General features: G+C 36.7%; 1 protein-coding gene across 2 annotated transcripts in view; it reads right to left on the bottom strand.

The window, feature by feature from the left end:
• Window positions 1-504: 504 nt before the first annotated feature.
• Window positions 505-25002, bottom strand: part of tyw1 (tRNA-yW synthesizing protein 1 homolog (S. cerevisiae)) — a 55789-nt gene continuing 31291 nt past the window's right edge. Inside the window, exons 13-17 of one of the 2 annotated variants that reach the window (XM_026282605.1) lie at window positions 24425-24560; window positions 16552-16662; window positions 7480-7647; window positions 1442-1656; window positions 505-936 (exon numbers count right to left, since the gene is read on the bottom strand). In XM_026282605.1, the coding sequence (XP_026138390.1) occupies window positions 918-936; window positions 1442-1656; window positions 7480-7647; window positions 16552-16662; window positions 24425-24560 (649 nt within the window). In that variant the 3' untranslated portion in view covers window positions 505-917. Of the gene's footprint in view, window positions 1657-7479; window positions 7648-16551; window positions 16663-24424; window positions 24561-25002 lie in introns of both variants that reach the window. The other variant, XM_026282606.1, reaches the window with a different exon arrangement.

Below are 25002 nucleotides of genomic sequence, written 5' to 3'. Positions count from 1 at the left end.
CTTCTCTGTCACTTGTCACAGACCATTACACATCTCTCTGTTTCTGCTATGTTTAAACAACAACTAGGAGACAAGGCACTTTAAAGGCTGTGGTTTAAACATTCCGATAAATCCAGCGAACTTACAGCTGTAAGTGCTCTCAGTGGACACCAACTTTTGCAAACCTGTCAGAATCCAGTGACAGGAGAAGTCATCGTCAACTTAAAGAATAGGATTGCAGCTATTGTTAGCCATGCATTACATCAAAGTGTCAAAAGTGTGGAGCTGAAAAAAAATTGCAAATTAAGTAAGAATATCCCAATTTGACTTCAGATGAATGTAGCATTAACAGTTGACTCTTAACAGAGGGACAAAAAGCGGGAAACTCTGTCTGGTCTTAATATTACGCCTCTCATCCGTCACTCAAGACGGCTTCATTCTGTCACAGAGCTGGGAAACGGCTGTGACCTAGTTCACTCAGCATCAAGCACATTCCCATCTCATACAATGACATTCAGACTTCTGTAGAACACCATAAAAGACAGCTTTAATAAGACGACGCCAAGAAAGCAGCTACAACAAAATACAATTTCATTTACAACGAATAACAAATGCAGTTGGAAGATACCTTTTGGGGGTTTTCAAGGACAAATAACTGCATTACAACATTTTGCAAAAGAATGAATGATAAAATAATACAAACAAAACCAAAAACCTGAAGTGACATTTGACTTGATGTAATCTGTCAACATTGTGGAGAAATACCCAAGACAAAAAAAACAAAAAGACAATGCAAAAGGTAAGAACTGCAACTTCACATTTCAATGTCTTGAGTGGTCGTTACAGAGATATTTACGGTGCAGTTCTGATTCCAAATAGCTTTCAGCTGTATCACGGGCCAATCCATAAGAACTGCTCCATTCAATGTCCCATCTGACTCAACTGCCCTCTAAACATCTGAAAGAAGGCACAAATCACAGTTTGAGGTGGCATGTTATTAACTTGGCTAACTATAGTGATATTTTTCTTTTGCAGTTCTTTCCTCTTGTGTGCTCTAAATTTAGGCCCTAAGGTGGTATGAGGAAATGAAGCCTTAAATTCAAGTCACTTGTTCTTCCGGTCTGTCCACATGATGGTTTTCTTACCATAGCTATTATATACAGAGCTCAGAGTGAACAGGACATGAGAATAAAATCATTTATTACTGTGATCGTGGCTAAAAACAGCAGCTAACATTTATTAGAACAACATAAGAAAAAGAGTTAGCAAGTATCTGCAAATTTATGCTAACCAGAATTTCATCCCTAAGGTAAGTCTTGGATAGCAAACTGAGCCTTGGCTAAAATAATAAAAAGAAAAGTCTTAATCTATGGCTGCAGTCAATCAGGTCATCTATTCCAGTCATTAAAAATACAAATTCCCCTACAGACTTAAAGTAGGAAGGCAAAAGTAACATCAGCACCCTGAGATATCTTTAGTTTTATTCTTTCTCTGGAAGCGTGTGTCCGAGGGGTCAAATCCCCTCTCCCGGGCCCCAAAAATGGCCCAGCTGGGGGTCTTGGCCATATAGTCCATCGCTGAGAAGCTCTTGGTGCCCCCACTCTCCTCGTATTCTTGAACGCGCTCCTGGAAGCGTTCGTAGTCAATCCATGTCCACCACTCCCCGTCGACTTTAAACTGCAGACACAAGAAAGAAAAGAGTTAAGAAAGATAGCAGGTGATAGAGCACTGTGTTAAATAACACAAAAAACATACACACAGGTGAAGATTGGACTGAGGCTCCCTGCCTGACAGGTGTTCACTTTGACTAATGAGGTCTGATGGTGTTTGGAAAGACACCGCTAACTGGGCAAAGCTCTGGTAATAAAGAACAATGCAGGTGCAAATCAGAGGACGAGGCCAAAGGAAATTGCTTTGGGAGAACAGAGTTCGTAGTCTTTAATAACAGTCCCAAATGCCACTCTCAGTCCTTGAAGTCCTTTGTCAAGTTAATACTTGAAATGCCAGCACCTCAGGAGTGAAGCTGCAAACTAGGCACTCTTCCGAATCAAAATATATCAAACGGGATACCCTACAATCTCCACAACAAGAGCAGAAGGTGGCAGGATCCACATTAGGAATGTAATTTTTGGTGCAGCCAGTGATGTGCTAAAAGTATAACTCACAAAGTTGCACATCGAGTTGAGATGCAGAACCTGTGTTCTCCGTCCAGACCTTTCGAGCAAACCTTGTGTTTCAATCAATCTTACCCAATCTTGACTCTCAAAGCTTTGGTTCTGTGTCGGGATGAAGGCACAGCTTAGTTCCACTTGTTTTCCCACCCTATACATTAAATCAATTTCCATCAGCACCTTTAAACCATTTCTCCGACACACAGGCGTAAAGAGTCCTAGTGGGGAGCTGCACTGATTACATTTCACACTGCACTGATGAGATGCTGTACTGTTATCCTTGTGCAGCATGGTGATGCAATCAGGCTCCTCTTCCTCCTATCTCTCGACATGCTCTTTCTTTCCAAGACTTCCATGTTGCCACAAAATCGTGTATTTTGCTCTGAAGACATTGCTGAAGTGCCTGATTGTGTTGCTGGAGACTAGGGTCCAGGGAAGAGCACTGCAAAGTGAAAGTCAAGTCTTGAAAGTAAGAAAATCTTATGCTATTAAGTCGAGACTTGGAATAAGAAGTCTTAGCTGCTGCAAAGTTGTTGTTTGGACAGTTCCTGAAGAGCTCTGTCCAAGTTTACAAAGCTGTCAAGAGTGGATCTGACCACCGCTGGCTCTCTTGAAGACAGCCACTGTCAAACTTGCTGAAAGCTGCCCGCTGCTTCAAAGATAATCTGGTCACGCGCACCACAGTTGAGAAGCAAACATACCTTCCCACTACTGAAAATGCCAAGACCACCACTTCTTCTTGGTGCAGTGCCAGGAGTGTGATCTTTGTCCTTGTGTCATATTACCTCTGTTTAGCTTCTTACCTGAAGCTTCCCAGAGGCATCCTCAAAAGCTCTCTCTGCAGTCAGATTGTAAGGCCCTAAGCTGTTTGCACCCTCTGGGGAACCTTCTTACTCAGCTGCATGTTTTCATTATGGAGTAATTTGCTGAGGTGAATCACTCCATAGCCTCCTCACAGATACTCAGCAGTCACAAGATGAAGAATCCTATGGGTCCCAGCTCATCTCTCAGGGAAGGCCAAGCATACATCCCCAGCTGCTTTAAAGATCTCTTCCCCTGCTTCTCATTTTTACACACATGCAGTTGGAAGTGTTCTCATATAATACTCACATTAGGAAACAAGGTGTTTGGAAGTAATTAAAAATAGCATTGCTACTAGATTGTTTACACCTGTAACAACTGAGCAAGTCGACTGAGCAATAATCCAAATCACTCATCTCTCTTCCAAATTGTGTTGGGAAGTCCAGTTAATTTTCAAAAGCAATGTTCAATTTAATAAAAAAAAAAAAAAAAAAAAACAAGAACAAAAATTAACAAATTGTTTTAAATGCTACACATTTATTTATGCATCACATTTATTAATGCAACAAAATCAATCTTCAGTTTAAGATTTGCTGAAATTTAATTAGAAAATAAATGACAAAAAAAGGGTTGATAAGTGATATAATTAACAGAATAATCAATTTGCAGCTGTAACCTTAATCAATATCCAATTTGTTTGTGCCAGATAAATATCACAAAGGGTAGCTGAACTATAAATTATGAACTTCTAACTTGGCGAGCTTTAGTTTCAAACTAACTTCCTTAAGTAGAGTCCAAAATGGAGAAAATAGACAGGAATACTCAACTTTAGATGCCATTTGAGAGAGGTAAACTGGCATTTTAGGAGTGCAAGACTATCCACATATGCTATGCCAACAGATGGCCATGCCTTTGAGAAGAATGCACTTTAAGGCTTCATTCCTTTGTAAAATTGCTTCTGCATAGCTAACTGGGAGCACTAAACATGGGAAGCCACTATGCAAATGTGGTTTTGGGATGCCACATCAACCCATACAGATTGCAGCCCCTCTTTCATTCCCTAAACATGATGATGGTCTTATCTGTACGGTGTGCTGCGGGGCTTCTACAGTCTGGTGTATTTACTAAGAGACTATTGGGACTTTAAAGTTTAAATGGGTAGTCTTGTTTACGAATTAATGAATGTTCATAGGGCCAGCTAAGGCTTTTTAAAAAATGCAATATGCTTCAAGGCTACATCTCTTAATAGTGGTGCTGGCTAGCGCAAGCATCTCTATTACTGTTGCTCATACTTGAGGCTGAAAGTAAACCTGAAGTATTAAATTTAGGTGCACAACTTGCTCTGCACAGTTTGTTATGAACATGAATAACTAACCAGTTCTGTTTGCTGAATAGAAATGCTCTATTAGTTTTCTAAATAAACAGGATGTTAGAAGGGAAAATATCCCAAAGACTTACATCGAAAGAGGGACCAGATTCATATCTACTCACCAGAATATCACAGCACATTTTAGAAAATGAAGCTTCTTCTACTTATAAAACACTTGATGGATTTAAATCCTTGTTTAACCCTGCTTTACATGCTTTCATTTCCTTCCTTCCTCTAGCTCAGAACATGGAGAGATAGGGAGGGCTTTATGAGGATGCAGTGCTCTAACTTTATGAGAATATAAGCTGTCAGCTCCACACAGTGAAGAGCTGTGAATTCATTCAGAGGGTCTTACCTTGTCAAGAACACCATGGATAAAGGGTGGATGTTTGCAACCCTGAAATAAGAAAAAAACTAATGCGGCAGCTAAACCAAGTCAATGCTATGAAATACTGTCGGTGGCCTTCCAAGGTCCTATGTGAAAAATGGCTTCTTATTACAGGAACAATGGGCCTTTTTAGCACCCTCGTGAGTCACGGCTGAGCCGAACAGAAACTGAGAGTGAGTCCCTGTGCGGTTGGCGGCAATGTGGTGAAGAATGAATTTTCATATCAGATTCAATGCCTTTTCATTTAGACGTCTGTCACAGGCAATGCAAAGAGAGCTCTTTAACATGCAGGGACAAAAACCTTGCAGAGGATGGCGAAGCAGCTCGGTGCTTGTGTTCTGGGGACTGGCTTCATCCATGTGTCATTTGAATTTCAGAAGCAAGACGCTATAACTGCTGAAGACTGCAAAGATGTCAGGGTCATTTGGATAGAATTGGGGTTTGCGTTTGAAGTTTTCACATTACACCCTAAAGCATATTCCTCAGTAAATCATGAGATGTAGCTCCGCCCATAAGGATTGACATCATGCATCTAACCATATATAATTGGTTCATAATAGCGTGAGTAGGCTGAAGGGCTGTATAATCGTTGTCCAACAAACCACACCCCTGTGAAAAGTCCTTTATTAATATTTTGTTGCTGTTATTACTGTATTGGCACTCTTATCTTCAGAGGTCTCGCATCCAGCCTCCTAAGCTGCCCACCAACAAACCTCTTCGCCTTGTTTCCAAACACTTAAGGCAGTGGAGGACCGAGCACATTCTCATGCCTGTGTGGGTTTGAGTGGAGGTTGCTCTGGGCACTCACAATGACTACAACTCTCTAATACTGCAGCTCATTTACAGCCGTCTTGTTTATAGCGCTGCATGATGAGGCAAGAAATGAATGGAGGGGTTTTAAAGGATGCAAACCGGTGGACACATGCAGTTTCAGTCCCTTATTGCATGTAAGAGTGCTCTTCATGCCTGAAGAGAATGGAAGCTGAATGAATTAATGGTATATTTGGAAATCAAGTGAGGAACATGTTCAGCAAAAGGAAGTAAACAGCATTGAAATGTATTCCTGTGGCACAGTGGTAGAAAAAAAGGCAGCGCAAAAGGTTGTGGGTTTAATTCCCAGGAAACACACATGCTGGTAAAAAAAAAAAATGTATAGCCTGAATGCACTGTAAGTCACTTTGGATAAAAGTGTCTGCTAAATATATAAATATAAATATATAAATGAGAGGACAAGAGAGATCTGCAACATTTGTTACTGCAAGAAAATAAAGCTCAGGAGGTGTGTCAAAAACGATGTACAATTTGAATTGTTCCATAACAGGATTTCAAAGAACAATATGGAGTCAACTGGTTCAAATATGGAGTGAAAGATGTTTTCAGAGTCCAAAAAACAAAAAAAAGCTGATAAAATATGAAAAACATCTTAAAGCAATAGATCACCAGAAAACGAAAATTCTGTAATTTATTTACCCTCGTATAACACCAATGAAAGAAGATGTTTTACCTTTTTATACCCTCATAAAAGAAGATATTTTGATCAATTTTTTTGTTATTCTATATTATGAAAATCAATGGGGTCCAAAACTTTGCAGGAATTGCAGAACAAATAGAATTTGCACGTTTACTCGACTCATCGGCAGCGAAAATCGCTTGGGTATGAACACAAAAGACGAGGCGATAAGCACGTGCGATAATCATCCCGTTGTGTACGAGGCTTAAAGCTATTAAACTAAAATACCCATTTCCTATAAAAGAAAAATAAATAAATACAATCTTAAACTAAATTTGAATCAACTTGGTTTAAAACATCGTCATGGGTATCAACAGAGCAAAAAAAAAAACAAAAAAAAAACGAGTGTCCCATCCTGCATCATGATTACATGACTCATTGGCAACGATAACTAAAAGAAAACGTACCCATATGTGAAGAAGTCTGTAAATGAATGTGCATTTCGATCTGTCCATCATACAAAGAGGTTGTGTTGCTTCAAAAGTCTAACTGAACTGATTAATGTCTATACCATCTTAGCCATTTTATCGTTTAAAGATTTAGGACTCTATTGATTTTCATAATATGGACAAAAGCAACTAAAACATTATTCAGATAAATCATACAGTTTGGAATGACATGAGAGTAAATGATGACGCTCTGCCAGTCTGATCAGGTTTAAGCTGGTTTACCAGAACCCCTCTTAAACCAGCAAACAACACCTCAAAGACTGCTTTCAGATGTTTTAAACAGTGAAAGCACACTAGGCTTTATGTTTCTTAGTAAATGAAATACCCTATTATGTGTTAGAATGGAAATATTCACCATAGAATCACATGCAGAAATGTATGGTACTTGATTTCAGAATACAAACAGCAAATTATAAAAGGATATTGAAGCACCATAACACATAAATATGTTTTTTTTTTGTTTGTGAGAGAAGAGTGCTGGTAAGGGCTCACTGCCCACGCAAACCATTAGAGAAGCTGTCACAAGAAACTAATGTAAAACAAGAGTAGCTGTAAGAATGACTAGCGCTGTGTCAGGAGACATAAAATGCAGGAAGGAAGGTTTAACCCTTCACCTGAATGGCGGTTTAATGCAAGTGCCCGTATCAACACTTTTTCAATGACATTTACAGAAATGGCAGCAGTATCTTTATTTGTAACAGCTTTAAGTGGTTTACGTCGGAAAAAGGAAATTACTGTATGAGCTCCGTTTCTACGAAACGCAGTGCAGGAGTAAAACTGCAGCTATGAACAGCATGTCTGTTCAGGGTTACCTTGTGGTGCGCAAGTAACAGACAGTTGGAGTGCTCGTGTTCGCAGGCAATTTCATAGTCTGGGAGCAGGTTGGCAAGCTGCTGCACGAAGTAGATGACCTCCTCGTGCCAGGGTACGTTGGCCATTGTCAGGCTACTGGCTGAGCTCTCACCACAGTACGTCACTCCCTAGAGGACAAGAGGGACAAAACTGTAAAATGGGACATTTAAATTGTCTAAGTCACAAACAAAGCATGATAAAATCTCATCATAAAAGTATCAACATAAAATAGACACCATTCTTATTGGGTTTGTCTTATTGGATAGGTATGCAAGCCCGTCTCTGCCTCGGAATAAAAAAATAAAAATACAATTGCGACGATCTCACAATTCTAACTTCTCGCAATTGCGTGTTTACATCTCTCAATAAATTTTTCTCAGAATTGCATAATTATGTTAGCATTGTGTGATATAAGCTTGCAATAAAACAATTCGCAATTCTGACTCTTATTGCTTAACTCTAGTTTATATCTCGCAAATCCGACCTTATAACATGCAAAAAAAGTTAAGTTGTAATTGTGAGATATAAACTTGCAATTCTGAGAACACATCAGTCTCTTTCCCCTCAAGAAATGGAATTAATAATTCACAATTACGAGTTTGTATCCCACAATTCTCACAAAACTCGCATTTGGGAGAAGAAAAAAATCCATAATTTTTCTCTCAATTGTGAGTTTATATCACACAATTCTGACTGTATAACTTGAAATTACAAGTTTATATCTCACGCTTCTGAGAAAAGTCACAATTGCAAGATGTGAACTCGAAATTGCGATAAAACATCAGAATTGAGATAAAATCACAATTACCTTTTTTATTTTTATTCAGTGGTGAAAACAGGCTTGCATAGATAAGCCACTTTCTTCTGTTGTAAAATATGAATACACATCCTAACAACTCACACTCCGTTAGTATCTTTAATTGTAGGGATTCACAATATATTGGTATGATAATGGTTTCTGAATAATAAATATAATTATTTTTGTATTTAATTTATTAAATATTATTTTTATTTCAATAAATAATATACATAAAGAACATATTTATTGAAATACATGATTTTATTTTAGATTTTTATATCGGCTAATAACCAATATTGTGCACATATACATAGCTGCTTGATGCATGAAGACTGACTGTGAGATGCAGCTTATTAGAATGCAGTTATATGCCTCTAAAATTCTAGAGGGCAAAAGATGCCAATCTATGTGTTTGTGCCACAATGAGGTTTCTTTACTGAATAAATCTATGTTTTTAAAATAATCAAGTGAGCAAGTGATCCAGTGAGCCATCTTTGGCTCTGATGGTACTAATGTCCATTTAAAACCTAATAATCTCATAACATACACAATTCTAATTGCAGTGTAAATGCATTCATGTCACCTACGAATGGTCTGTGTACACCCAATTGCCACTTTAGTTTCTAAAAATGCATGGCCACATTGTAGTCTAAAAAGTGTAATAAATTCTATATTGAATCAAAATACCTATTTCTAAAGTTACTTTCTTGTAATTTCAAATCAATACTTTTCTCATTTAACACAATGACTTTAAATGAACTTTTGGGTGGTCATTTCTCAGCTCAAATTGATGTGTGATTAATTTGCAATTTCTGTAACAAGTAGTTTTAAAGATTACAATGCGTTCAGACAAAACAGTATAGAATTTTAACATTACCCAATTATCGGTTATTGGCCATAACATGGACAATATTTTTTTTTTATCATATTGGTGATGACGACATTTCATAAAAGCAATAAAATCTTTGTAACACTCCCTCAAGTAGCTTTCATTTAAAATCACTTTTCATATAAAGCTTATACTGCCCTGACTATTTGAAAATTTTTAGATTGAACTCTGCCTCACTGTACGAAAAGGGAGACAAAAACACTCTGAATCATATCGGCGAACACAGCCCAAAGTCACGCCGGCACGTGGAGGCTGATTTGGTTTTTCTATGGATGATGGAGACTGAGACGGCCTGATCATCTCATTCAACTCCTACACACACGCACATGACAGGACAGTGTTCACATCACACCTCACAGATGCTGCTGTGATCAGGACGAATGCGGCTATGAGGGCTGCATTCACCACATGCTGGAAATTATAATTCAGTTTACATTAATTCAATTTCTGTCATCATGAACTCTGATGTCTGATTGGATACTGAAACAAACTGGTGTCAAGTCAGGTTACATCCGTCTGAAACACACATCATGAGAAGTAGTCATTTATAATCCTTGGCAACTGAGTAAGCGACACATCAACGCTGGATGAAAACTGGCCTCATTTGTGGTGTGGCCAGCATTAGTTCATGGGTCTGCTTGTGTGTAGGTGTAGCTGTGCTGCTGAAAAGGCATTACTCATCCTGTGATAGAGTGAAAACCCATTCGGTGAGGCTTATCTTATTTCAGTCTTCATCACGCTGAGCTGTTATTACTCTATTACACCGGACAATCGATAGATGAACATCTTCATGCCATTGAGAGAATAAAAAAAAAAGTGAAAGTGATATCAGATACATCATAACTGTAAACAGTGCACCAGTGGTTTAAATGGTCCCGAGACAAACACACGACGAGGCCAAATTAATGGAGATTAAAAGCAAATTAATTCTAAATAATGTGAATACTGAGTGCAAGAACTCATTAAATAATCACACAAGGCATCATAAGGGAATGATTCATACTGAATTTCCTGCAGCTCTCTTTTACCTGAAGCCAGTGGCTTACAATTATGAATAAATAAGTAAAATTGAAGATAGTCGTATAACTATAAATTGTTTAATAGTTTCTTTGCTGATACAGATGATTTGTGCAATTGTCTGATAACTAATATCATAACTATTTTTTTTAAGTATTATTTTGTAGTGATTATGTTATATATTATAATTACTATTTAAATTATATTTTGTAGTATTGTATTACATAGTTTATTTGCAATCAAGATGGTCACAAATGTTTTTATATGTTTTGTCTAAATGTTAAGCTACACATTTCTCAATTTCTAAAAAAATATATAAAAAGTTATTCAATATTTAAATAGAAATTATAAAGTTATAATTTTTCAAAAAAAAATTAAATAAGTTACTTTATTACTTTGGTAATAAAGTTAGTTAAATTAAATTTACAACAAATTAAATAGGTTGTTCTTCCTGTGTTTTAATGCACTATAGTCTTTTCAGGTATAAGGTATACAGGGATAAGCAGATAAGTATTATATTGCATCAAAGCCCCTTTCACACTGCATATTGGACCTGGAAAATTGCCGGAACATTGCCGGGTCGACTTCTGTGTGAACGCAAACTGATTCAGGGATCAATCCCGGGATGGGGATCTAGTAACATTGGCTCAGTCCTGGAGCGAGCGCTGTGTGAACAAAAGCCAGAACTAATGCCATAAAGGGTGACGTAGTGATGATGCATGTTATCGCGCTAATCTTTTACTGGGTGTTTTGAAGGCAGATCAGTGTTCGCGACAAAAAAATGTGTGCAAACTTTAATGAAGCAGAGATTAGTTAGCTCCTCTCTATCTGCGCTGATCCTGAGATCGTTCGCCAGTTTAAGTGAAAGTAAACGTGCCTAGCATTTTTGACTCGTACATTACACGTAACCTCCTGATGTCAAGTGTCTTAACGGGACCTTTACGGATTGTGTGTGAACATTGTGTATTCATCGTGTAAACTCTAGCGACCCAGAAACGATTGCTGGGACACATTACCCGTGTTTTCTCCGGAATCACAGTGTGAAAGGGACTTAGGGCACTATTACCGTCCCAACGCATCACATTCTTCTCTGATGAAGCAAAGGACAGTGGAAATTAAAGGACGGGATTCTTGACTTCCTCATCTCAGTCTTGAGGGCCGTGGCTGATGTCCAAAGCTGATATTCCCAGTCTGGCACAGAATTAATGAGCCCAACTCTTATCTGGCTGCTCTGTAGCCATAGAGAATAATGATTACCTCCAGAAATGCCCTGATAAATCAATGGGGCGAGGAAAGTGAGGACATTTCTCCGGCCTGTCTATGGCAACTAACAATGCTATAGATTTCCAGTCATAGACAAACAATCAGACTCTAATAAGCCAACCAAACGTTTGAACAAAGATAAAGGTGAATTGATAAAAGTGCTGTGAAAAATAATTTAATTGCATATGGGATTAAAGCAAAAGAAGTGGTACATAAATGATGCCCTAATAGAGTCATTAAAAAAAAGAGTTAAGCAGTTTGATCTCGTCGTGTCCTTAAACGTCTAACATCTTGAGTTACTAAGGTGGAGATGATTTGGGAGCCCAGCACAGGCTGTCCATCTTTGTGTCAGGTCTAACACCACTGAAATGCTCTAATTGTGCAGGAATAATGATTTGATCGATAACTCCCCAAAGAGGATGATTCCTCAGCACCGGATAGGAACGAGACTGACTTCACATTACCCTACCATGTCTCTTACCTTTCATGGTGTCCTAAGACTGAAAAACCAATTTGTAGCTTTACCATTAATTTCATGCACTATATATATATATATATATATATATATATATATATATATATATATATATATATATATATATATATATATATATATATATATATATATTGCAATTTAAATGTAATTTTTTTTTCACTTATTTACACTTTTTCATTCCTATAACATTAATTTATATCGGAAATTCATGGAGCCCTGCATGACATGAAATAACATTAATAACATTACGCCATGTTAAGAATTCAAAAACATTACTTCAATGTGGCCATGATTTACTAAAACAAGAGAAATCTAACAAACAGAAAGTCTTTTTGAACTCTTTAAAAACACTAATCATTTATATGTTACTGTTTTAATACATTACTGTTACATGCAATCTTTAGCAAATTTCTAAATGAATATTTTTTATACTGTATACTATAAACAGACAACAATGAAAAACATCTTTTGTCTGACAGAGTTTATCTCTCACATGGAGTGTGCAGCAGGTCTAGCAGACCCTGCAGGAATAAAATAAAGACGCACACACAAAGGTGTTGGTAAATGTGAAGGGGTAAGAGCAGATGTTGAACGATGTAATTACTGCGGGGACAAACAGCTGGAGGGGGCTGAACACCTTCATAACTCACAGAAACAAATCAAACTTGCTCGGCCACCACCAAACTTAATTATCCTCCGCATATATCACCACTCTGTTCCACGTCCATAAAAGTAGCCAAACGCACAAAAAAAATTTTGCCTCTGCTGGCGATTTGATGACTGGGTCACTGGTGTCCTTTAGAAGAAAATGAGATGTCAGGAAATTTGATGTCTAGCTACACATAAACCATATCTCATTGCTAGGAGAAATGTTTTGTCTGGCTCTTGGCATGAATAAACCATCTTTTGTCTAATTAAAGGGATAAAAAGTGCATTGTATAAAAAGGGTGACTTTTAAAAGCATGGCTAGTAAAAATCTTGTCTTTATGGTGGTTGGGTGAATGCTAATGTGTTAAATTCATGGGGCTTATGGGTTCAATTCCCAAGAAATACATGAACTGATAAAAGGTCTATTAATAATGCAATCCAGACACATTATAAACAAAATCATCACTTTTCAAAAGAAAGCATTTTAACAGATTTATCTCAGCTGATCTCAGCTTCATGCTTCCCATTTAGTAAAATGATTGACAAGCGGAAAGGTCTTGCATCAAAATCTTCTAATTTTACATGCATTATTTAATACATATTTTTTTTCAACTATTAAAATGTTTTACACACATACAGCCATTCAAAAGTTTGTGGTCGGTAAGAATTTCTTATGTTTTATACTCTTAATAGTGTACACACCAAAAGCTAATTTAATTATAGATCAGGTAGATTACATACAAATTCAATGCAAAGATGCAAATACACACCTATTTGCAATTTGTCGGGGTGAACGCGAATTGGGTAACGTGACTGCTGCGAATACGATATATGCCTAAATCACGTCTTCCGCGCAAGCTAAAAATTTTTTACTTCAGTGGAAAATTTGCATGATGCATTGTCACGCAAGCCAATTAGCGATGAGCTTCATTTTCAGAGTATAAGAAAATGGAGATGTTTTTATTCGCATGAGTGACAAAAAAATATCCTGCGAATAATCTAGAGCAATAACGCAATGCGAACATTCACTTCACTTTTGTTGCACACACAATGAGTCTCTGATAATCAGCAAGACTGCATTTATTTATATGAAAAATTATATGATCAAATCACTGCAACTTGTTTTTACATTAATTTTACTCAAAATAAGTTTTTTAATATATATATATATATATATATATATATATATATATATATATATATATATATATATATATATATATATATATATAATTCTTTTGCAATTCAACTTGCTTTTTTAAAAGTTGGTTTAATGTAATTTAGCTTGAAATGCCAAGTTCATTATACTTAATTTTAGACTTAAAATAGGTTGACATTTTTTTACAGTAAAATAATATTCTAAAGTATTATTAGAATTTTTACATTTTAGTTTTATTTCTTAATGTTATCATTCTTAAAAACAATGGTGCATTAATATTTTTTGTGGAAACGTGATCATTCTGATGTAATGGACAAAAAGTTATTTAAAATAACATCTAGTTAAAAACTTTTGTAACTTTAAATGTCAAACTATTTTGCTTTAAAATCATGCAACACACATCACAAATTGGCCTGTAATTTAGAATCCATTACTGTTCCATTCTTAATGATTCTAGCTGTCAGCCAGCCAGACAATTTTACATAATAAAAATACATTTTTGCTGCCAAATGTTAAAGTTCACAAAGCATAAAAATACATGTACATGTAATATACAGTACTGATCTTATTTTAACACTGTTGTTTAAATTGGGCTGTCGACAATAAGCAAATACTCTCAGACCTAGTATGTGAACAACCAGTTCAGGTTTGCATCAAACCACACCACAGCCATGAAGCTCAAATGTCAAAAAACACAATCGGCCCATTAACCCAGAGATGACGAACCATTAGAAGGTGAGATTCAGACAGCCTGCCTCTGTTTGGGTAAACTCAGCAATATTTTCCTCACGCTATTTCATGGCCTTTATTTTATCCCACAGAAGAAGGCGTAAATCCTTGCCTTCTGCGGTCTATCAAAGTGGGTGATTTTAGTTGCTAGGTAACAGCATGTCATAGTTGAAGTTGGCTTTACTCTGGAGTGGCTCTGCTTTGAATGTGAATGCGCTGAGGCGGTTCCCTACGGGGCAGGTGCGTGCAGGTCACATGACTGGCTGTTGACTTGTAATGAGATTACGAGCAATTCTGCGAATCTCAATGCAGCAGACAATCCCCCCACCTCCACCTTCCATTAGAAAAGAAGCTGCTAATGTGAAGATAAGAGTCCAAGAGGGAAGAAATACATGAAAGAATTAATGCAAATTGCAGCTGAATGGAGAAAATGGGAGAAACAAAGATGAATACTTGACGTGAAAGATAGTTTTTCTACCTGGAGGAACAGGAAGAATGGCTTAGAGACTCTACAAAACAATATGTGTCCCTCATCCGAGAGGATTTCATGCCGTGGTGGTCTGTGATTCATCAGGTCACGAGTGAATCAGTTCAGATCAGTACAATTAAACCAGGACAGTGTAATTACACAGGTCAACAAACACCAGATGCATTAAGGCAAATAAAAGCTGGCTGGGATGAGGAGAGATTTAATCAGTTTAGTCAATTGTATTAATCTTGAAGACAGGTTGATTAAGTAGAATGAGGCTCTTATTTGCGGATTAAAAACTAGCATTTCATTAAAAAGCCATTAAAGACACAAGTTGACTATTTAAATGCTACTGTCTTGGCATTTCATAGAGGACTGGCTTGATCTTCATGGATCATTAGAGAAATGGAATTAAATGTAAACTGCATTCTGAACGCAATGACTTATGGCTCTTCATTTATTAAAATTAAAGAAGAAAGTTCAGCAGGAGACCTTCCTGACCATATATCTTGTATTGAACTCACTCATCTCACTCGTATCTTGAAATAATTAATGGAGACTGAAGTTTAAAAGAAAATACACAAAAACTTTTTTTATTTAAGTGGTCCACATAAATTGTGCACTAAAAGAATTGAGTTTGGTGAAATGTTTTACTCAGAAATTGATAGTAAATTTCACAAATAAACAAAAAAATAATTTTTAAATTTGAAGAATCTCAGTTACATACTCCAATAACTTTAGTTTTATTCAAAAACCTTTTACAAAAACTTTTTTTTTCCTGTGTATATTCAAAGTCGGATCTTTTTTGCCTGAATAGTAGACTGAAATTTAAGTGACAATTACAGAAAATATAACCAAAGTGTAAAAATAAATAAATAGATTTTAATACAAAAATACCTTTTTCTGAGTCAATGGGTCTAATTTTTATTACACAAAGCGGGAGAACACTTGGGATCTAATGCACAAGTCATATTGATCACTTTTCTGATGCATTTGTAATTGTATGGAAAAGAGAGACCAGCACATTTTTCAAAAATTCTCCTTTTGTCTTCTACAGAAAACAAAGGTTCAGAAACAACAAAAATTAAGTAAATTAAGAGTCTATGAAGTGTCCAATTTTTTTTCTAAATTCAGTGAAAATAAACATTATGTAACCAATATTTCATAACAGAATGTAAATAAATTTTGACCGATACTTGATACAGCGATTCCAAAGGGATATTTTTAACGTTTAATATCAGTTAGTCATTTTCCATTCAAACCGAAATTGTTGTGGCACAGGGCCTCAGTTACAGCATTTCATTAATAGCTCCTACTACGAGCTATCACATTTTATCTGAGCTCAAAATCAATCCTATCTTGACTCATTGGCTCTCAGTAAATGCATAAGGACAGAAAAAGAATTTAATGAGTCTGGTCATTATTGTTTTCCTGTGAAAAGGACTGGGTAGAAATTCTTGGGATTCCAGCAATAGCTTAATAAAGCTTCACCTGTTAAACCCAAAAGGGTTCAGAGACCCTCATTAGAGGCTCATTCCTGAATTAGGCGGGTGAGAGGCTTACCTTGACCTCGATGAAATCTGGCTGTCCAAGGGCGATGAGATCTGCGTAGGCCTTCAGCTCATCCACATTCCAGGCCTTCACCAGGGTCAGTCTGTACACCGTACGCTGTTGCTGGAGGAGGAAACACAAGGAGGGGCTGTCAAATTACTGCTTAATTAAACCAACGCACCCGAGCTTTGGAACCCACTTCTATAATCTGATTTTTTTCTCAGTTTAATTGTACGATCAATGGAGAAAAAAATATTACAAATCTATCACAAAGATCACAAAGCAATTTTCGTCCCTTTGGAAGAGCATACTGAGATGAGGATTTGCTTGTGAAATTATATTGACAGAAACGGTGGCAATATGCATTTTTTTCCCCCATGGCTGCATTATCTGCAAAAACACAGGGTGGGCATTATAAAAATATCATTAGATAATAGCAAGAGACGATTCTTGATGCATTATTACACAAAACTTAAAATAACTGTATAGATATTATTTGTAATTTCCCCCCTTTTATACATGAATCTTTGCCCAAACATGCACTTAATTTGATAAGAACAACAAATCACTATTAAAGTGACTAATTATTGAGAGAAATGTATTACCATAAACGTATGATATCCAAAAATGAATATTCAATATTCAAAACAATATCCAGCTGGGTTCCAACAAACATTGTGTGAATTTGAAGTAAATAGAATAAACCTCCGAAAGAATGCCATTTAGACATCTGTAAATAATAATAAATATTATTATTAATGGATACTATTGGCATTATTATTACTACTACAGTTTCTGTTAACAAAGGTACATTTTATATTTAATTTATTACTATTATAATTAAAATATGTATGTATATTATTGGCATTATTATTATTACTACTACTGTTCCTGTTAACAATAAAGTTAAATATGTAATTTATTATTATTATTATAAAATCACTTAAATATTTATATTGAAATAATACATGATTATTATTATTATTATCAATAAATCATAAAATGTTTTTATATTATTAGCATTATTATTTTTATTATTTCTACTTTCGTTGTACAATGACAAAGCCTTCTAATTCTAATTATTGTTAATAATAAAAGTATATTTTAATATTTAATACTTAATTTATTAATAATATTATATTATTTAAATTATATTAGAATAATAAACATTTTTATAATAATAATAATTTTACCCATGCTTCTAAACAAGTCTGATGTGTTTAATGTAGCTCTTAAGATGTATAAGTGAATAAGTGAAAACTGAACATGAATATATGAACATTAATCCCACAAATCTGCCAACATTTAATGATGGTGACAGCCTAGCGAAACCTGTAATGTACTGAAGGCATGAAGTAAACAGCACATCCCATGACTGACAAATAATTCAGAGTCTAGAGTGGGATGTTCCATTTCCAGCTATTGCATCAATGTAACATCTTGCTGACGGTGCTTTATATCATTGACAAGAGAGTCAGGTGAACATGGAGAAAAGGAGCCAGACTTTTTAATAAGAGAGCTTCTTCAAACTTAAGCCCCCGGAGTCTGCCCTGGGGTCCCGGGTCTCACATCATTACCTCATGCGCCAATGTCCTGAAGAGAGGAAGCCCTCACAAAACACAGCAAGTGATCATGGACACTCATGCCTCCCATTCCTGTTATTGCACACTGTCAATCAAACTCTCCGGGTGTCAGTCTGACATTGCTCAGAATAACCATGTCTGTCTCTACAGGCCGAATGTCTTTGCACGGCTGGTTGGTTTCTGTGGAAGTACAGATGTCAGCACAGTCAGCACTGTTCCTGATCCATGCTAACTAGGGGATTTGCAAGACAGGACAAGGAAGGACAAGGCCAATGAGAAAATCCAACAGCTGGAGAGGATCTGGCCTTCACAAGTGCGCTCATGTATGTGCCCGTGAACCAGAGAGAAGGAGATGGATGAGAGAGACGGATAATTGGAGTGATGTGGCAGCAGGTGAGGGTATTTAGAGCAGCAGTGTTTTAAACCTGCCAAGAGAGCTTCATCTGCCCTACACCTGACGCAGAGTCAGGCAGCAGGTCGGCAGGGCCACATGCCGGAGCAGAACAGTAGCATGCCAACATGCAAACTCTGTGTCAGCACTTCTTCTCTTTACACTTTCACAATTAAGGCAAAACTCACTGTTATTATCTGCACTTCTGCGTTTGTCACTTCTCATCAGAGCTCCCTGAGCCTCATCCGTAGGAGCCTAGATTCGTCATGCCCATGTGCTCCCTCAGATTTTTTAAGCCAAGTGGATTTTAAATGCAGCTTCCAAAAGTAAAATAAAAAAATAGCGGAATAGTATTATTTATATTTCATACAATCATACCGGGATGATTAGAATGTGCAGTTGGTGCTGAGCCAGAGATGCGTGTTTTTACAGCGCTGCGCAGTATAACCAATCACAAACGTTTCTGTTGAGCTTTGAATGCAATGACCAATCAGAGGCATTCAGATGAGTCATCGCTGAAACGCTGGTTTTCTGTTCACTCGCTCGCTTAAGGAATTCTGTTCTCTGATGATGCTCTCATCAGAAACAATCTGCAGATGTGCGTGAAATGTGCAGTAATTAGGATATTCATTTCACAGTGTACACAGCTTCAGTGATGATCGTGAGTGTTTTTAAGGGTGCTTAAAATGTTCTTTGCTTTCTCTCTGTACAATGAGAGTGTTATAAAAAGTAAATTACCTTTTTTTTTTAATTAAATTCACATTAAATACAAAGCCAGTCATATTCAAAATATTTTTATAGCAGTCTGTTTTATATCACACATGATACAGTTAACATGTTTGGGAATATTTCTAATAGGGGGGGGGGGGGGATTATAAAACATAAGCCTATATCAGTTATAGTTATATATGGCTGCTGTGTCATGACAAGCATAATGACCAAAATATAATATAACGATAGAGTTATTTTTTGCTTCTAATAAAGTTTTTAAGATATTAAAACCCTCCAAGTTTTTGATACTATATAATTTATCATTCTTGTCACTACTGTTAATGTCACAGAAAAACTAATATAAGCCTTTAAAAAAAAAAGAATTAGCAAAAAGGGAAAAAAAAACTACATTAAATAAGAAAAATAGGTTAAGAAACGCTACATATATAAATTTTTATTAAATAATTAATGAAAAACTCTGCATAGTTTCCAGAGTGTAAATTAAATTTCTTCTTATTAAACTTACAAAAGTGATTTAGCCAAGAGCAGTGATATTTCCAGTATCTCACTCACCGCTCAACATGTCATGATCTGACTGAATAATTCACTCAGATTTGGATTACTAATCAAAGTGGCGCACTTTTTTAATATTCTGCTTAAATTAAATTCGCAACTTGGATGGAAACATCTAAAACCACTTAAAATACCCTAGCAACTATACAAAAATGCTGTGGCAACCATCCAAAACACCATTGTATTTTCTTCAAAAAAGTAATCTTAGTTACACATTTGAAATTGCTGCACTTTATTAAACTAGGATCTATAAGAAAGAAAGTTCCTGTGACTTGGAAGCCAGAGCAGAGAATTTATTTTCAACCTTCTGAAGTCAGCAGAAGCAGGACGGAAATGCTAAGAAATGGCAGCACAAAGTTATAAAATACATTGCAACTTTTCTGTCTGACCTCTGTTCGTCACTGTGCATGGTATTTTCAGCTTTGTAAAAGGTCCTAAAAGAGCAGGACTGTTTGCACACAAACAGTTCACTCCTGAAAAAAAAAGGGTAGCAAATAATTCTAGCATATCTTGTCATCTGTCATGTGCCGTATTTGTACAATTTTCTAAAAAACAAGGGTCCTGAGCAATGCATTTCAACACGAACAGCACTTATCGAGCCTTAGGAGCAAGAGACCCCAAGGACACACTTAGTATGGAGGGATGGGGTCTGTCTGTGTGCACTTAACTAAACCCTACACCACTCAACCATACAGAAACCTCAGTCTCCAATTTGTAGAGACATAGAATACCTGAGCCGAAATCCAATAGATTTTCTTCATTCTTAAACAGTCTTAAATATTTAAATGCAGCAACTTGTTTGCATTTCAGTGCTGACATGCCTAAACACAGTTTAGCACCTGAAGTCAGATTTTAGTTACTATTCTCAAGCAAATTGATCCAGAAACACTAACTTCATTTTATATAAAATATTGTATGACTTTTTATGAGCCCAATCAAGCCGAGGCCTACCCAAACATCTCCTGCTGAATATAGAACAGGACTAAAACAAAAAGACTGTTTTTGAGGTTTGTTTTAAGTCAACATGAAATCAAATTTGACTCCGTTTACTATTTTAAAGGAGTCATATGATGCTGGTAAGTACCGTATTTTCCGGACTATAAGTCACACTTTTTTTCAAAGTTTAGCTGGTCCTGCGACTTATAGTCAGGTGCGACTTATTTATCAAAATTAATTTGACATGAACCAAGAGAAATGAACCAAGAGAAAACATTACCGTCTACAGCCGCTAGAGGGCGCTCTGTGCTGCTCAGTGCTCCTGTAGTCTACACTGAAGACAGAGCGCCCTCTTGCGGCTGTAGACGGTAGTGATTTCTCTTGGTTCTTGGCTCTAAAGAAATGCAACTTATAGTCCAGTGCGACTTATGTTTTTTTTCCTCATCATGGCGTATTTTTGGACTGATGCGACTTATACTCAGGTGTGACTTATAGTCCGAAAAACACGGTAGAACATTTGGTGTAATGAAATGTGTTTATGCGGTTTAAGGTTAAAAAAAAAACACATCGTTTCCCACATACCGTACATTATAGTTTCTCCTCTATGCCCTGCCTTGTGAAACACATACATTTTTAAAAAACTCATCAGTCTGAAAAGCGAGGTACGTTGCGATTCGCCGAATACTTCAAGCATGTGATGGAAATGTAACGCCCCTAACATATTGTGATGCCCTGTCCTGCCGGAGCGACGAGACATAAACATAAAACTCATTATAAACGTGACATAAAAATGATTTCTAGCCGTGCCCTCTTTTGGAAAGCCAAGCAAAGTAGTTTTGCTTTCTCAATGAAACGGCATCACACACCGTGGCCTTGAGTGAACAGAGAATGGCACAGACGGCAGATTCTACAAAGGAGTGTTTGTTGGGCTTCCGGCAACCACATGTGATGACCCCGGGCTGGACTCCACTTTATGAACCCTTTAATAAATAATGTCTTACAGAGCACATCGGGTATGTAATTCCAAACAAAAAAAGTTCAATCTTCAGTCCAATATATTCACAATACAATTTTGTGTTAAGATATCTGGACACTAATGAGCCCATAAAGCCGGTTTTATTGACTCCCAGCATTCAGGAGTCCCAATCAGTACCATCGAATAGCTTCTCTCTGAATCATTGGTAAAAGCTGCTGCCTTACACCTCTGTATGTGTGTTTCTGAGAGATGAAACAATTCCCATGTGCAATAATTTCATCTCTTTACTTTATGGTACACAATCACTAATAAGGTACTTTGACACACTTTTGTACTAAAGCAATGGTTTATTCTCCCAACTTTGAGAAAAATGAGGTCCTTTTTTATGAAAAATTTATTTATTTCTTTTTTAATTCTGTGTCTTCCTCATCAAGAATCTTGGAATTTATATATATGTCACAAGAGGACATTAGAACACCGATAAATTGGTGAAGATTATCAGTAGATTTTTTTAAATACATTTTTTTTTTATGTTGGTAGACTTGCACCGAACAACCTCTCATTTAAATTCAACACCCGATGGTGTATAAATGGATTCCTGCCCATTTTGTGAAAGTGTCTGAGACGGGTTATGGGTGTTATACGTTCCCTGCAACTGGTTTTATGGCAAAGCTCCTTTTCAAGGTCATGAAGTCACGCAGGAGAACATATATCTCAGGCAGTGCACTAAGGTAACTGCTAATAAAAGTAAGAGATATTTAAAAGCTCCTATATTAAGTTCCTAAAGCTAGTTTATCAAGAACAGGTTTGAGGTTCGTACAGTGAACAGAAATGACATCAAAAATAAACAACTTAATGAATGTAAACACTAAGCAGTGTATAATAAATACAGATTGTTGGCCAATATCTGAGAACCAATTAAGTAGAATGTGCACTAACAGCAAAATTAATGAGAAATTGAGATTGTTGTTACAAGGGAAAAGGAAAATAAAAAATGGAATAGAACTGCTATGGTGATGAATGTTGAGAATAAAACATCCATTAATGGTTTTGTATTTATACTTGCGTCTTATTTATCTCTGACAAATAGATGTCAGAAACAAATGCTTCACAATTAAATCTTTCAAATGTGAGAGTGATGAATAAGCCACAGCACAATCAGTCCAGAAAATGGTAGACAAATTGCACAAGGAATCAGTGTCAGTCTAGACAGGTGAAGTTCAACTGATGGAGGCACAGCAGGTGTCAGCCACATGAAATTCTCGCTTTTGTCTCACAAAGCCAGACTTTCACCATCTGTATAATGTCTGGTAACACTGCAGCTTATTCTGGTCACATATCGCCCACTGAAACAGGAATGGCCTGTTTGAATGACATACTTTTATCTTCAAAATAAAACTTTTCATTTGCAAGTCGCTTTGGATAAAAGCACTATACTGAATGCCTAAAAATCTTGATGCCTACAGTGCCATCTTGCAACTACACTGCAGGTGATCTCAACTCATTAGAAAACAGAAGAGCACTTTTTATTCTTGTATCTTCCTTTTTATGACTCATATATGCACATATGTACAGACAGACACACACACACACACACACACACACACAGAGAGAGTGAGCGGTCTGTTCAATGGCAAATGCAGGGAAGTCATTACACAAGTTTAGCACACAGGCGCAGTGAATCATCTCTGAATGATAGCACTTAAAATCATTAAGCAGTAATGCCAAGGCCTCCGGTGTAACAAACTGCCTTTGTCATCTCAGCATGCTGAACCCAGAGTAAGAGCCGTTGATGGACAAGCACCTACGCATCTACTTCATCAAGCAAGCATTTTTAACAGAACTTCAGCTGAAAAACGCATTAAAACTGAAGGCGTTTATTCAACACCTTCTTTTGATGTTAAAAAATGACATTGTTACAGGCCGACGCACACACTATTACTCCAAAAATCAAAGGATTTGGGTTAAGATGAAATCAATCCTGGAGCTTTGCAGTCATGATGTTTGGAATGAACATAATCGATAGCAGGGATTTCCAGAGTGTTTTGTACAGGCCTGATATGAATTACAGGCAAAATAATGAACGAAGAGAAGCAAGAAGAACTGCTTTCGGCAATTGAGTAATCATATTTAGGGCCAGCAACAATTTAATTTTACATGCAGTAACGCACAACAGAACTATTAACCTTGAAAAACACTTAATAAATGTTGACTTTAGCGATTGTGTATCACGGTCTCTTTGGTCTTCATTTCACGGCCTGTGCAGAGACACAATGATTATTATTAAAGTAAATTATCAGGAAATTATTATTCTGAAAGGGAACTAATCCTTTAAGAGCAATGGTGTTGATGTCCAAGTTCAAGCTGATTCATTAGGATCCACTATTTTAAGATCACAAGCAACATACAGGGTTACTCAGGGTCTTGTACTCTTGATAATTGCAGTTCTGTTTGCGTTTCTTGCTAAGCAAACTGTTGACAATAGTTGGTGCTAAAAAGGACTCAGCTTCTTTCAGAGTAATACTGCAAAAGCAGTCTTATGTCTGGAACAACAGTCTCACTACTAAGACCAAAAATTTAGATTTTTCCCGATCTAAATGTGATTTTCATGTGTATCAATGTGTGACTATGAAGTCAGCGATATGGCAGTATTACATGCTCTTCTACCAGAGTCAAAATTCTTGTTTCATCTGAATTAAGGCACATTGGACCTACCTTTTCACCAAGCGCTCTGAGACTGTCCAAAAAGCGCTGCCAGAAGTCTTTGAAGAGGGGACGGTCAATTTTCTTCAGACTGTCCTTGGTGCTGGCATCAACGCTGACGTAAAGTTGTGTAACAGGCACAAGACTCCTTTAGACAGAGAAAAAGAGTTGGAGGGAGAATTAAATTATTATTGTATTAAGAAAAGTCTTGCTTTTTAACATATTAACAAAACTTAAGAATATTGGAGTGCAGTTAAGCATCAGGATGTAAACCTTTTTAGGTCAGCCAGAACAAGAGGCTCTATTGTATTGCATTCTTTGTTGCACAACAAAACACTTAGAGTACAACACAAAGCAGCACGCAACTGAGTTTTTGAGATGAAAACTGGAGTTAAGCCAGGAGTATGAAATGTGTACTTTCAGTCAATGCCAACAACTGCCAGAGCTACATTAGCCAAATAAGACTCAATTGTTCAGTACAACTCTGGAACTGAACTCTGCCTACAGTACCTGTATCAGCCTATCATCATTTTAGTAAAGACATGGTATTACTAATCAGGGGATGTCAGTGCTGGCCACTATGCAGTAAA

Source organism: Carassius auratus, chromosome 15 (genome assembly GCF_003368295.1).
Source record: "Carassius auratus strain Wakin chromosome 15, ASM336829v1, whole genome shotgun sequence".
Classification (NCBI taxonomy): Eukaryota; Metazoa; Chordata; class Actinopteri; order Cypriniformes; family Cyprinidae; genus Carassius; species Carassius auratus.
This window is presented reverse-complemented; position numbering and strand designations above follow the sequence as displayed.